This window comes from Rhagoletis zephyria, unplaced genomic scaffold, assembly GCF_001687245.7.
Source record: "Rhagoletis zephyria isolate East Lansing unplaced genomic scaffold, Rhagoletis_zephyria_1.1 Rzeph_scaffold_00038, whole genome shotgun sequence".
NCBI lineage: Eukaryota > Metazoa > Arthropoda > Insecta > Diptera > Tephritidae > Rhagoletis > Rhagoletis zephyria.
This window is the reverse complement of record NW_016157122.1, coordinates 240391-255165: the sequence shown is the minus strand read 5'-3', so window position 1 is coordinate 255165 and position 14775 is coordinate 240391. Positions and strand designations below refer to the sequence as shown.

At 32.5% G+C, this 14775-nt stretch overlaps 2 protein-coding genes and 1 long non-coding RNA gene across 5 annotated transcripts; 2 read left to right on the top strand and 1 right to left on the bottom strand.

Annotated features, from left to right (window-relative positions):
• Positions 1-730: 730 nt before the first annotated feature.
• dUTPase (Deoxyuridine triphosphatase) lies at positions 731-1880 on the bottom strand. Of its 3 annotated transcripts, none has more exons than XM_017620429.1 (2): positions 1688-1779; positions 731-1629 (listed from the first exon to the last, which is right to left on the bottom strand). In XM_017620429.1, exon 2 carries the CDS (start codon positions 1627-1629, stop codon positions 928-930), a length of 702 nt encoding a protein of 233 aa, XP_017475918.1. In that variant the 5' UTR covers positions 1688-1779; the 3' UTR covers positions 731-927. The 3 variants fall into 3 exon arrangements, with proteins under 3 accessions (XP_017475918.1, XP_017475912.1, XP_017475904.1); XM_017620423.1 differs by having other exon boundaries at positions 772-1629; positions 1691-1823; XM_017620415.1 differs by having other exon boundaries at positions 780-1629; positions 1695-1880.
• LOC108366173 (uncharacterized) lies at positions 1875-11947 on the top strand. Its single transcript, XR_001848056.1, has 3 exons — positions 1875-1961; positions 2372-2373; positions 11933-11947. It is a non-coding gene; the product is annotated as an uncharacterized LOC108366173 (long non-coding RNA).
• On the top strand, positions 3350-4215 carry Sgt1 (suppressor of G2 allele of skp1). The gene has a single exon (XM_017620450.1). The coding sequence runs from the start codon at positions 3529-3531 to the stop codon at positions 4072-4074; it is 546 nt and encodes a 181-aa protein (XP_017475939.1). The 5' UTR covers positions 3350-3528; the 3' UTR covers positions 4075-4215.
• Positions 11948-14775: the final 2828 nt, after the last annotated feature.

Sequence of the window (14775 nt, the reverse complement as noted above, 5' to 3'; positions counted from 1 at the left end):
TAGCAGCCTCTTTTGTGGCCAAAATATTGGAGGGCACAGTCGATTGTCCTAATCTTCTGGATAAGTTAGCATTAAACGTCCCGTCTCATAATCTGCGGCGTGTTTCTTTATTCTACCTGGGATTTCCTAAAACTAACTATGTAAAATTCTCGCCTTTGTTCAGAACCCTTTCTGAGCTAAATGAGCTCTCTGAATATGACCCGTCTCTCTCATTTGGAACAGTTCGTTTTGTCCTACTTAATTATTTTAGGTAGTATATAAGCTCTCTTGTTTTATAGTCAGTAAGGATTTATTCCATTTGATTAAATAAATAAATAAATAAATAAACAACATATATGAATTCCTTCTAAAATTCTTCAATAATGGATGTGTGAATTCCTAAATATCAAAATACAAAGCTTGCCTTTTTTTGTCTAAACCGCACTAGAAGTAAATGCAAACTTCCACAACCTCGTTGAAAACTGGCATCTAACCGTGGTTGCGCACACTTGGCGTTACAATGTACCAAACATTTTCATAATTTGCCGATTGGACTGAGCACAAGTCCAGAAATTGGCTAGATGGTCCAAACAACCAAACATAAATCGAGTCACTAGAGGCTTTTACACGGCATCAACCAACGCCTAAGCCCTGCATATTTGCACTGGACTTTGGCAACATTTGTACTCTCGCCTCGCCTTATTATGCATTTATAAGTTTGCCTGAAAGTTTTTATCTTGGCATCTACCATACAATAAAACAAACAACTTTGAAAACATACCCTCATGCATTTCGGGAATTTCCAACTTATGTATAAAACTAGTTCGACAATGAAAGCACATTTTTACGGCTAAGTACATGGGTATGAATTTTAATGAATGGAACAACGCGTTTCTTACGAACTAATAATGACTTTTGGACTGAGACAAATAAGGACATCCATCACGTTTAGGCAGTGGCAACAGCGGTACTTCCATTGGCAACTTCCGACACCTTTTCATTGGTTGTAGATTCTTTGGCAACTTCTTTACTTTCTGCAACTTCGACACTATCAACTTTAGATTCAGGCTCTTTCGAAGTATCTTCTGAAGGTTTCCCATCCTCAGCTTCCATTGGAGCGGCGCCATTACCATTTTTGGCAGATACCTCCTTTATTCCAGTCGAACCGAAACCACCAGTTCCACGTTCAGTAGCATCAAGTTTATCTACTTCCTCCAGTTCAGGATAGAAAATGCGCTCACAAATAAATTGTGCAATGCGATCGCCACGTTTCACCTCGAAGTCAGCATCTGAATGATTGAAAAGCACAACGCCCAAGTTTCCACGGTAGTCCTCGTCTACGACACCGGCACCAACATCTATGAAGTTCTTAACAGCCAGTCCCGAACGTGGAGCGACCCGGCCGTAAGATCCCTCAGGCACTTGTACTTGTAAATCAGTTTTCACAATTGCCTTACCGCGTGCTGGCACCAGCAGATCATAGGCACTGCGTAGGTCTAGACCAGCCGCGCGCGCCGACCCACGCACTGGTTCTAAAGCATGTTCAGTCAGCTTTGCGAACCGCAACACGCACTTTGAATCAACCTTCATTTTCTTTGGTTCGGGTAATTCGGTTTCCTCCAATTTTTTCTTCAGTGCTTCGGCAGACATCTATTACAAAGAAAAAAATCAATAATTGTTATAGAAATAGAAAGCAAAGTCACTACACTACCAACTTTTTGTTTACAGCAAATTGTTTGAAATCACAGACCCCTTTTCTGTTCAGCGACCAACTTCGAAATGACAGTTTTTGAAACTGAAGCTATTTTCCGCGCCATCTTCCCAGATCTTGGCGCAATTCGCTGAAATTTGTTGTTTGCGGAATCCGCTTTGCCAGCCGGTCCACAGCTGGAAAACTATCGATTGCACTATCGATAGTATCGATGGTTTTTGACTATCAAAAACATTGGTGGTTTTGTAAGCACTATCGATGGTTTTCACTCGTTGGGCCCTGTCACACGGTCAGTATTTATTGACGTGATCCAAGTATCGCGATATTTAGTGACGGTGTAGCATGCAATATTGATGGATCGCGATGCATATCGCAAAATTTCTAAGGGCTCTGTCACACGGTCAGTCATTATCACGATGTTTGGATCGCGATCAATATTGATGAATTGATGGATCGCGCACGAATACTACATGTTCAATATTTATCGCGTCAGTATTTGCATAATTTTTGTGCTGAATGCTTATTATGACGCAAGAAAATATTTTTATTTTGTACGTATAAGTTACAGATAATGCATTCTACAATTATTTAAAATTTCCAATGTTAATTAAAATTTGTTTTGAAAGATTTTAAGCCCCGAGAGCGAAGGCAGAGCTGATGTTCGCTTTATGAGAGTAAAAGATGTACTGACGAAATGTTGGATCACGTTTTGAAAGTGCTACACGTTCAATATTTATTGACGGTATTGCGATCCGCGATATAGACTTCAAAATAGCTCTGATCCAATACTTTTCGTGAAAAATCCTGTAAAACTGTCAAACAGTAAAATTACTCTCTGAAGTGAGAGTAAAATGTGAGTAACAACAAAAAGTACGGGAACAAACAAACCATTTTTCTTGTAAAAACGTCAACCAGTGATTGCTTGACACTTTTCGTGATTTTACCAGAAGAAAAAGTTCGGGTAAAATCTTGCAACTTCATTCTCTACACAACTCTCCAAAAGTCGCTCTCATTTACAGGATTTCGGAGTACAGGAACATTTTTCCTGCAACTTCCTGCAAGTTCGTGTAAAATCCTGTAAGTTCATGGAGTACTGGATCAGAGCTAATTTTATCCATCAATACTGCATGCTATAAATATCGCGATACTTGGATCACGTCAATTAATACTGACCGTGTGACAGGGTCTATACAGTTGCTAGCTCCGTTTCAGTGATTTCCGATCGAGATTTCATTTATTATTTTACATTATTTGGAAAAAGAAAAGTTGCGCAAATTCAACATCGATGTGATACTAATAGAAATCTGGCTCAATTTGTGATCAACTCTGTTTGTTTTTTTCCTATTTACAGCTCTGGCTAAAGGAGCATAAAGAACTTTCCTCTCCGACCGCTTGACACCTGAAACACAACGAACTTTTACTCTCTTTTCAACCTTTTTGTGTCAAAAAGCTTCCGATTCTGATAATTTTTTTAAGTTTCGTTATGATTTTGTTTCCATTTTTGTAAAGTTGCCTATAAAAGTTATGATTACTATTTACGTTAAAGTACGTTTTGGTCTAAAACAAAGAAAGCATATCACCTTGTACTTCCGGTAGTGCATTCCATTAATTTCCGGTAGCGCATTCCACAAAAATTCCTGCATTTCCATTTAATTATGTACTAAAAGCTTTCCGAACAGTTTCTTGTTCTAGAAAATCAAAACAGCTGTGGAACAGCTGTCAAATCCATTGTATTTTATAAACCCAATAAATAACAATCTGCAATATTTTGCATCACAACAAGATTTACATATTTGCAGTTTTGCGATACTTACCTATAAGGGCAGCGCTAAAAGAGAATGTCTGTGCGCCACGATTGGTATCAGTCGGACACGAAGGTGGTGGTAACCGTCATGCTGAAGGATGCCGTCTCCAAGAACTACAAAGTGGATGTTGAGCCGGAGCGTCTGCACATGACAGCCGATGGTTATGAGCTTGACTTACAGCTTTACCGCCCAGTTGATGTCAGTAAATCGTCGCACAAAGCATACTCAACTAAGGTAGAAATAACGCTGAGCAAAAAGGTTGGCGAACGATGGGATAGCTTGGAGAAGAAGGAGCTGCCTCCGCCTACAGCTGCTCCCCCACCAATTCACAAAAAAGACTGGGACAGTTTAGCAAAAGAAGTGGAAAAGTCTGAGGAAGAGGACTCAAAGAGTGAAGAGGCGTTGAACCGGCTGTTTAAGAAAATTTATTCCACATCATCACCCGAAGTTCAAAAGGCCATGAATAAGTCATTCTCTGAGTCTGGTGGTACTGTGTTAAGCACTAATTGGCAAGAAGTGTCCAAGGATAAAGTTGATATTAAACCGCCTGAAGGTGCAGAATTTAGAAAATGGGATTAGTTGGATAGCATAACGCATTACCTAGGCGAGCGTTGCAGACGGAACATAAAAGGATAATTCATATTTTCCACCCTCACATTATTATTTATCATTTATGAGATAACTCGATTCGTTGAATAAAGATAACTATCGCAATTTCAACGGGTTTTATTTATATCACTTTTTAAATAAAAGCACGAAATCAATTCATCAACAAAAGGCGGTGTTAATATCGTTTCTACCGCTTATGTACTCTGCGCTCGAATCGAGCCGTTGGCGGAACTACGATAATGGTGATATATCATATTTATTAAATAAAACGACAATTTAACGCGCCTGACTTGGTACTAGGAGAAGACAAATCCCGAATTCGTAAGTTTTTCTATGACTGTTATGGATGCAAATTTGTTTCAAATAAATCATCATGAAGGAGTGTTCGGAAATATATGATATAGTATATAAAATTACCATCTTCTACAGATCTATTCATTCGTGCAATAAACCTAAATTTTATAATTTTTATCTTCATAAAATTTAAGAATTAAATATTTCAAGAGCTCTACAAAGAAATTTTCGTTTTAAAATTTGTATTTAGCGTTTTACTTTTAAAAACGACATTAATAAACCTTAGTGGAAGGTTGCCACCTTGAACAGCTTCCTGCAAAAACCTGCAAATCGTGAACCATCTGGTACGCAACTATTATATACCTGAGATGTTCTTGCATTTCATCCAAGCTTGTTCTTCTGCTTTTGCTTCGAACTGTTATTTACAATAAATAAACTTATGTGAATTATTATTTAATAACCCAAAAGAATTGGTTTTTGTAAGTGTATATGTAACTCTTATCAAAGTTTTTTTTTCGACCAAAGGAGTTCACCGTCTCAGCTAAGCCCATTTAATTTAGGTGATTACTTCAGCGCCTTCTTGAAGAAGCAAAACTATAGAAGCTTAAAGTAAATTTTTTATATGCACAAATTTTTTCGACAAATAATGCTAAGAAATGAAATGTTTTTAATAATAAGTAGCTTTATATTTTAATACAAAACGTTTTAGTTTTATATCTTTTTCATATTTAATTGACTAAAAAAGATATTTGTTTTTATTTTAAAAGGGTCTCGTTTTACTTTGCTTGTTGAAAATTTTGTCGAAGTACAATTCGTAGGGAAAATGTTCTAAAATGTTTCATTTTAGGTTTGAAAATACACATTTTTGGCGTTATTTTTTTATTTCGTTTGTTCTCCTCAGTCCGAATATATTAAAAGGTTCGTTTTTGTTTTGCGAATGTTTCGTCTTAAAGTCGTAAATACAAATATTGCATTTGTTACTTTGTATGAGCAAAAATTATATTAATAAATCTTGTTTTACAATTTATTTTGAATACTTGCGTTTTGCCCATATCATTTTCTCAGTGTATGTTTGCTCGCAAAATAACATTTGTTTGTTGAATTTTATTTAGCTTTCAAAAAATGAAACTTATTGATTGACTTTTATTTATTTTTCAAAAATAATAGTTATTTCGTAAGCTTTACTTAAAAATCACTGACCTTAGTTTTCAGGCCAAAGGCGGTGGCGCAAAATGTTGTCATTTTGGGACCTGTTTTCAGCAAAAACCAGTCGTTTTGTTGTGTTTTTTCGGGCGTCATTTCCTATGAGGAAGCATTATTTCCTAAACGAAAAATTAGACTCTTTTAGAAGTAGGTGTTATTTATTGATAGCAAAATAAAACTCAACAAGTAAGTATTATTTTGCGAGCAAACATGGATCTCATGAAATAATTATTAAGTTTGATGAAAAGGATAAAAACAAAAACATACAAATTAGATAATGATATTTTTTTCGATGTCGCTTATAACTGTTAAGGTGCCTGAGCAAGTAAAAGAATAAAGAAAGACAGAAGGTTCAAATTTTTGTCCATCGAGAAGTAGCAAAATTTACTCATTGAATGAAAATGGCTTAACTTCGGAATATGATGTGAAAAAGCGGCATCAGACTTATCGGCAGACTGGCCTTATTACAGTGCATCATATTTACTTACCAATCCCTTTAAAACAAAGACTTTAACGTAGTTAATATTTTTCTGACTTTGCCTTTATTGATTAATATTTTTGTTTTATTTTATAAATTATGGACATTTAATAAACATTTTCACATTTGCCTTAGGTACTCCATCGAATTATCCGGTTTTTTTTTCATTTTACAACTCACATACATTTTTTTATAATTTGTAAGCTATTTAGCTTCATAATACATAAGATAACCAAATTTGATTTAAATTACAGAATTTTCGACTTCTAACTTCTCTCTTTCCTCTCCCTAACCCGTACATATTTGTAAGTTATGTGAAGTATTTTTGTTTTTGCATTTTATGTACCTACATACGTATTTTGTTCCTTTATTTAAACGATACAAAAGCAGAGTGGTCGGAAAATTTAAAAAAGCTGGCCAAAATATAAAGATTTCCTTAGAGTTCTACCATTTTTAGCAACTTCTCAAAATCCAAAATGGCGGATACAATATGGCAAACATTTAAAAGGTCGTTAAATCTGCCTAAAATTTTATATCTAGAATGTTCCAAATTATGATTCCACGTCAGCTTTATCAAAATGGCAGATTTAGTATTGGTGAACATATTTTGGAAAATTTATTGAACCTTCATAAGGTCTTTTTTTTTCATGAGATATGTATATATAAATAAGAATATTTTTAACTGATTTCTCGGTCTTCTATCCTCTGTAGGGAGGAACACTGAGAGTAAAAGCTTGGTTATGCAGGACCTAGACTTGACTTGTTGCACAAAAAAACAACTTCACTTAAAAACTTGGAGAACTATAGATTTTTGATTTCTAAGTTAAGTTTCTATGTAGTGCAAAGAAAGCCGTGAGAGAATTATGCTGCCATATAATATTTCACATATTTTTATTAAAACTCCTCCAAATTTGCTACACAAATACGATTTTTTGTATAAATGAAATTCATCTGGTAATCGAAAAACAAACTTTAAAATAAGGACTGAAAATAAAATAAAAAACAATTACAGTTTAAGTGCGTAAATACATTTATTTTAATTATAATTTTGTATTTGATTTTAAACCAAATCAAATTAAATGTTTGCAATTTACGTGTACAAGTCCAAGTGCTGAGAATCAAAACAAAGAGAAATGGTAATAGGCGACCCGCAGACTAATCGTTTCTAAGTTTCTAGGTAAGCCAATTCAAGTCCAAGTCTTGCATAACCGGGCTTTAAATAATTAGGAAACTCTACGCAAATACATAGATTGTGTTAATTTTTTATTCCTCATCTCTTTGCTGCTGGTTTATTTTGAACATTGCAATAGTACCTTCTTCAGCTAAATTTTGCAGAATCCTCTACATTTTTGTAAATTTAACCAACCAAAGAAATGTATTTCCAATTAATTTCCACATAATTAAAAGTACTTACGTACGTATGTTTTATTGAGGGCTGCATACTGGCCTTATAGCTGAATGAAGTGCTGAAAGCCTGAAAACCTACGGCGGACACCTAGAAAAGCCTTTTGTGGATTTCTACTCTAAGGCCGTGACTGCGTCAAAGCGTAGTACTTTATCGGTTATGAGTGTCTAAAATTAAAAAAAAAAAAAAATCTATCTTTCGTTTTTTTTTTGTTTGTTTGGCTTTTGGCCAGCTTTTTTGGCTTTACTACCATTGTGCGCAGTTAACAATTGCCCGAAATCTATATTTTTATTTGAAAAATTGCTTTAATTGGTATAAACGGAATTTGCTGCTATGCTCGTGGCTTTACTTTACTTATTTGCATTTTGTCTCGATTTTCTTATCTACATACATACATATATACATATGTACTGACTGACATACCTATATTAACTAAATAATGACTTATCAATAATAATTAATTAACAATAACAATAATTTATTTCTTGTTACGAAAAAAATGAGCCATACATATGTATGTGTTCCGATTTCAATTTTTTTTTAATGAAAATTTTAATCGAATCGTTATGTGTAATTTTTCTACCGAAGTACTTACATATACTTAAGTACATACTTAAATACAATATGCATATGTATGCATTGAAAGTTTAATACAAATATTTCATTATTCAATCTAATATCTTGTTTATGTTTCCGATTTTTGATCACAATTCACTTTGCATAGTTTTCGTTTGCTAATACGATTTACATACGTAATACTAATACAAACTTTTTGATTTACATATATATTTTTTTGGGGATGCATTTCCATTATTTTCGATTAAACATTCAATGTATGGTATTGGTGTAATTTTAAAAATTTGTATATTTTTTTTATTCATATGAAATGACGACATATGAAATGTAAGTGTTAGTGTGTAAAAAAAAGAGCTAAACAACATAAAAACATAAGCCAAATATGGAGCACCAGAGAGAACCAGAGGAGACTATTTAAAAATTTTGTTTAGTCATTCTCATATTATCTATATATAAAAAAATAAAAACGGTATTTTACTGAAAAATTCATTGCATTGATGGTATCTGTTTTAGTAAAAGAAAACTAAAAGTTCGGTTCGAATCCAGTAATGCATTTTAAACTGTACCAAAATTATTTCCTAAATGTCATCCAGGCTGCTCTGACCAGTGCTGCCGCTGTCCCTTCAATTGAAGTTTTTCACTTCACTTTAGAAGCCTTCCCTTCATTTTACTTCGTTTTACTTCACTTTCCACAAATTAGATTTATCTTCAAAATGAATAAAAATTTCTTTGAAATATATGATTTATTTAACCAAAAACCAAAAATCTTTGGCTAAAATTCTTTTTAAATAGTAAGTATGGCAAAGAAACTTTTCGTAAAAGCTACTCAAAAGAAGCCTAATAAATCTTCGATCTGGCATTGGTTATATGGAAGAAGTCATTTCTAATATTAGTCTAATATATATGTATATCGACGATGTTTTTGCAAAACCGCCTATCTTACGGCACTCAAATTTGCAACTGGTCGATGGGTGGTTTTGCAAAAATATCGACGATATATATATATATATACATATATAAGTCAATACTGAAAATGTGTGTGAAGGTTAATTTTGTACTCACCGGGTACTAGGGGTTAGTGTACTGTAAGGACTAAATCAGGTGTTAAAGTTTTGAAATTACAAATACTTGGCTGGTAAGGTAGACTCGTTTATAATAATACGATAGATACCAAGTCCTCTAAGTTCCAGGGAGACACCGCACGAGCTAGTTACTTTCCGAGGGTCACGCTACCACATCCCACTACCCGACCCGGACCAATGCTCAGAAAAATTCCATTGTAAAAGAAAGCGACATTTTTTTATTGTGGGGTAGTAAATAATTAAAAAAATACTTCATAAAAATAATTACCAATGCACTTATGTACATACGTAAATATATATTTTTGCCTGTGTTTATGTTTGTATGTAGGCGCACCTTAGGTTTTTTAATCAATACAACAACAAATCTAATTTGCCTTTACACGATATGCTGGCATTTCCATATGTAAAAAGTGGCCTGTGCACATGCAAAAACATATCGTGTAAGAACACTTTTAGCAATCAAAAGAAGCTCAGTTTATGTGCTATTTAAATGCCGTTTCTCCAATAAATTATTTCGTTCCTAAATGATTATTTAAAATGCCGTGTACTTAGGTATATTTGTAAGATGCATATTTGTTTGTAAATCCCGTTATACATATTTGTTTCCTTTTAACCTTATTTTTAAGGGCGATAATTATTCATAATAATTTCAAAAATTTATCTACAGATGTATGTATACGTGTTCGTATGTATATATTCAATAACATTTTAACAATAAAGTCCTGCAGAAATTTCTCCTACTAACGCACATACATACGTACACACATATATTCACTTTATTATTGTTATGAAGAATCTTATATACATACATACATATATGCAAGTTCAAACACAGATATTTTCTTCCAAGTATAATCAGTTTTGGTGTATAGATCAGAAATTATGCTAAGCTAAGCTAAGTTTTTACATCGGAAAAGTATTTAATTTCAATTCGAAAGAAAATGTTGAGTGCACATGAATACATACATAGATAAATACATTTGTATGCAAATACATTAATATGAATTTATATACTATAAACAACTAGTATGTAAGTTATCAAATTGCTAGCATTACATATTTAGTAAAGTTTCCTTTTAGATTTCGATTTTATTTGTGCAAAAGATTTCGAAATGGTGCATTGAGTGTGTTCTAGAAATAACAGTAAATTTCACATAAATTCTTTACTGCTTAACCGTATCTACGATTAAAGTTTTCAAATTTTTAGTTCGTTACAAAATTACAGTTTGATTAAAAATATGTACTAATATTTATTTCGAAATTTTTTATTTGTTTTTTGAGATAAACTTTTTTCGAGTGAAGTATAGCTTCCCATTTAACCGGATATGATAAGCCAAATCCCATTAATTCTTAATTTTTATTATTTCTTACTAAACGAAGAAACTTCTAAAGCTTTCTCAGTTAAAGCTCTTAAAGTAACAGGCCACGTAATAACTCAAACCAATTTTATAGAAGGACCGCGTATAGTAATAGAAAGAGGAGCGTGAAAGAAACAACTTGGGTCCATTCCATACACTTATCACTCTGAACAGTTAGGTTGTCATTGAGGTGGTAACGACTGTGATGAACAACTCCAATTATCCAGCAGCAAAAACCCTGAGAATTTTGCAGTATTCGCTCTCAAAGAGACAAAATATCCACAGAAGTGCGAGAACGCATAATTTGCAAAAACTTGCAAACTTTGAAACAGCTGATGACCTCAAGTTCCCACTGGTGGTTCATTTGGCAATTTATTTTCTGTATTTGTCAATGTTATTGTGGCTTGTTAACATTTTATTTTTAATATTTTTATTGAGCTTTGTACCACGATTGTTGATTAGGAAAAATTGAAAATTGAATTCAATTTTTCCTAATAAACAATCGTGGTACAAACTTAATAAAAATATTAAAAATTTATTTTCTGCTTGGTACATTTCCCCCGATTTGGAATTTTATACAATTGAATACTTTTGGATAAGGAAAACCTTTTTAAAATACAAATTAATTATATCGAATGAATAAGTTATTTTTCTTGAAAATATTTGTGATACCACATGATGACGCATACAAAAATAGATAATCTGCTCCGAACAAACACCATATTTTTTTTTTGTATATTTACAAACACAGCGACATTTTTTTCAAAATTTTATTTTTGATTCAGAACCGCATATATGTAGATTATCAAGAAACATTTCTGCATAAAAAAAAAACAAAAAATTAAAAAAATGGGAAAAAGTGTCGCTTACGCTTTTTTGGCGGTTAGGGCGCGATATGTTTGTGATCATGTGATTTTCTTACTTGCAAATTTTCGCTAGTTAAAATTTTTCCATCAGAAATTTGCAGCTCTCTATCACATTTTGCTCTCTCAATTTGCCCTACTTTGAAATGGTGTGTGTTATATATTGCGCTAGACTTTTATACAAAAATATTAAACATCGAATGAACAAAGTAATATAGCCAAAACTGGTCAAAGTAAAAAGTTTCTATTATTTCTTCCACCACTGTTTATTATTTTTTTTTACATTCTTGTGAGCTTTTTCTCACTTCCGAAACGAGAACAAAGGAAGTAATTTTCTTTAAACCCAGAAACAGCTTCCTGTCTCGTTTCTTGCTCAAAAGCGTATCAGTAAGTGAGGAATCAATACAACTATGTATTTGGAAAACTAAAAACAAATGCCTTTGATTGCGTGCATATTGCTCTCTTACTACTGAACAGTGGCTCCTCGTGGGTCTAATCCTTGTCTTATACTTACTAAAACTTAATAAAGCAGTCATAAAGATTTAGTAAGGATTAGACAAGGATTCGAGACATGCATTATGAGTTTTGAGTTGTCTCGTTATTGCAGAGGACAATCGATATGTAGGCTGGTATATGTACATATGTACATATGTATGTATGTAAATGTGTAAGTACAAAGGGGCTTACGCCTAAAAGTAGACTACTCTAGACATTGGCAACTGAAAGTGAGATAGACAAACGAAGTATGAGTGTGTGTGTGTGTATGGAGCAAACAATTCTCGAAGACAATTAAAAAGTTGAACATTTAATTATTTGCATGGCAACCAAAAAAATGGCAACAACCACAACTTCAACCGTATTATTAAATGCCGTTACACGTTGCAGCTGGAAAACAGCAAATGTTTGGAAGTACTTTTTGTGTATGTGTGCATGTGTGTGTACGTACAAACATACCCGCAGAAAAAATTATCAATTGATAAAAAATAACCCACTTGTAGTTAGCTTTTTTCCGGGATTTCTATAAAATATCTATATAACTTGTAGTTAATTACAAAAAACCTAATTTGAAACTCGCTGAAAAGTAATGCAGGAGTAATACGGATGTAATCGGGAGATTGTTTTCTTTAAACAAGTTTCTATTTAAATATCCTCATACAAATTTAACTTTGAATACAATTTTTTTTTGCTTTTCACAAATACTTCTTCGAATTCAGGACAAATGAAATAACAAAAGTAAACAAAAATTTTTTTATTCTTATTTATATTTTAAGTTCAAAAGTAGTTAGTTGATATCGAATGCAGAGTTAACCCCATTTGACTATGTCGCGACCATCGCCACAGAAATATAGTTAGCTTTCCTCAAAGAAAATACACAGATAATAGTCACCTTTAGTCCTTTCCTTATCAACTTCAAGTTAACTTATGTTCGATACATTTCCTGCAGGGTATGTATGCATGAGAAAGAATAAAACTCACCAGCAAAAAGTTTCACCACTGAATGAAGTAACTTGAATATTAACTTAGTAATATGCTCAACTGATCAACAACACATATTCTTGAGTCTCGTCATAAAAATTAGGAATTTGCTTTTTCTAAAGCGAAACACTAAAGCTATTCGTCATTGTTATTTTCCTCAAATTATTTTTTACTTGACAACCGTTACCTCTGCTCTCCGGCGAACAAGGTTGTTGACAGCTTTTGAAGAAAAATCGCCAATATCAAAATAAAAAAAATCGCCACTGCACTAAAAAAAGATTCGCCATAAATTCTTTAGGGGATTTTTTTTTTTTAACAGAGGTACTCAAATGTGATGATGGTTCTTGATATTAGATAGGTGCCTCTATGTCGATGGTATTGTTTTTTCTGTTATGTAAATATTACTAATTATTAATTGATGGAGTCGCGAACGATATATGTACTCGTAATAAAAAATTCTCAGGGATGGCGTTATGGTGTAATTAAATTACACAAGCGTGCAAAAATTTACTTTTTTTGCAAGCAGAAATACTAATATACATCAGGGACCGTAACAGTTACAACTTTTATTAAAAAAATCACTCTTTAACAATTATTTTTTGACTTTTATTTAATTACTCTTTAAATAACCGTTATTTCTGACTTTTATCTTATAAATTATTTTTGATTTTTATTTAAATAATCTGCAAATAACAGTTATTTTTGATTTTTAAATTATATGTCTTAAATAACAGTTATCGAAGACTTTTATTTATAAAAGTCATAAATAAAAATCAGTCACTAATCTTTATTTTTTCAATCATACTTATAAAAGTCATTTGAATAAGTCGTAGTAAACTTTTGTTTTCCAACACCTTCTTAACTGCGAAAAATGTTAATGACTTTTATACGATTGATTTAAAAAATAAAAGTCGGTCACTGGTTTATATTAATGACTTTTATACGATTGATTTAAAAAATAAAAGTCGGTCACTGATTTATATTAATGACTTTTAAAAGTAAAAGTCACTGACTGATTTTTATTGATGACTTTTATAAATAAAACTCTTCAATAACTGTTATCTAAGCCATATAATATAAAAATCAAAAATAATTGTTATTTTGGATTTATAATATAAAAATCAAATATAATTGTTATTTTTTTAAATTTTGCATAAAAATTGCAAATAAAAATTTATTTTCAAATTTGAGTCTCGGTGCAAAACGAAATAGATTGGTATGTTTCACTTAGTTGTAGAACATTTTCTTCATAGTGAATTTTTCCATGACAGTTTTCATCAATAACTGTTATGTTCGGTCCCTGATATACATCTTTTCGGTCTGTGTTATTAACTATATTTACCCGGGCACTTGTGCACATTATTTTTGTTTTTTATTTACTTTACACTCTTGTAAATAAAAATATATTTTTTTTTAATTATTAAGAGTACGTTTATTTGTTTGTGCTCACAAGGTCATATATTTGGGCATAAGGACTGGTAATTTTTAGGACAATTGTTATAATTCAGCGAGGAGTTCAGCGGTCAGGTCGCCACTTTTGCTATTACCAACTCATTTTCTAGTTATTACCTTTGGCTACTGGGATATTATATGGAAATTGCTAAAGATATGAACACAAGTGTATACATACATTCATAAATACACAGGTAGAAATTGAGGCTCTATTTAAGTATATATGTTGCATTCGGAGGTAAAATAACTTGAATGATAACTTTAATAAGCAAACTTTTGGTATCGGTGAGTGCTTTTTGCTGTTTAATTTGGTTTTCTTGTGTATGAAACCCAAAAATTAATCACAAAATTTGCAAATAATTTTAAATTCTTCTAAAAAATTCCAAAAATACTTCTTTTAGTTGAATACGCAAATCTGCGCCATTTTGTCGACAACAGGAACCGAGCTATTCACCTCGAAAAGAGGAGAATGTGGCGTCAAACC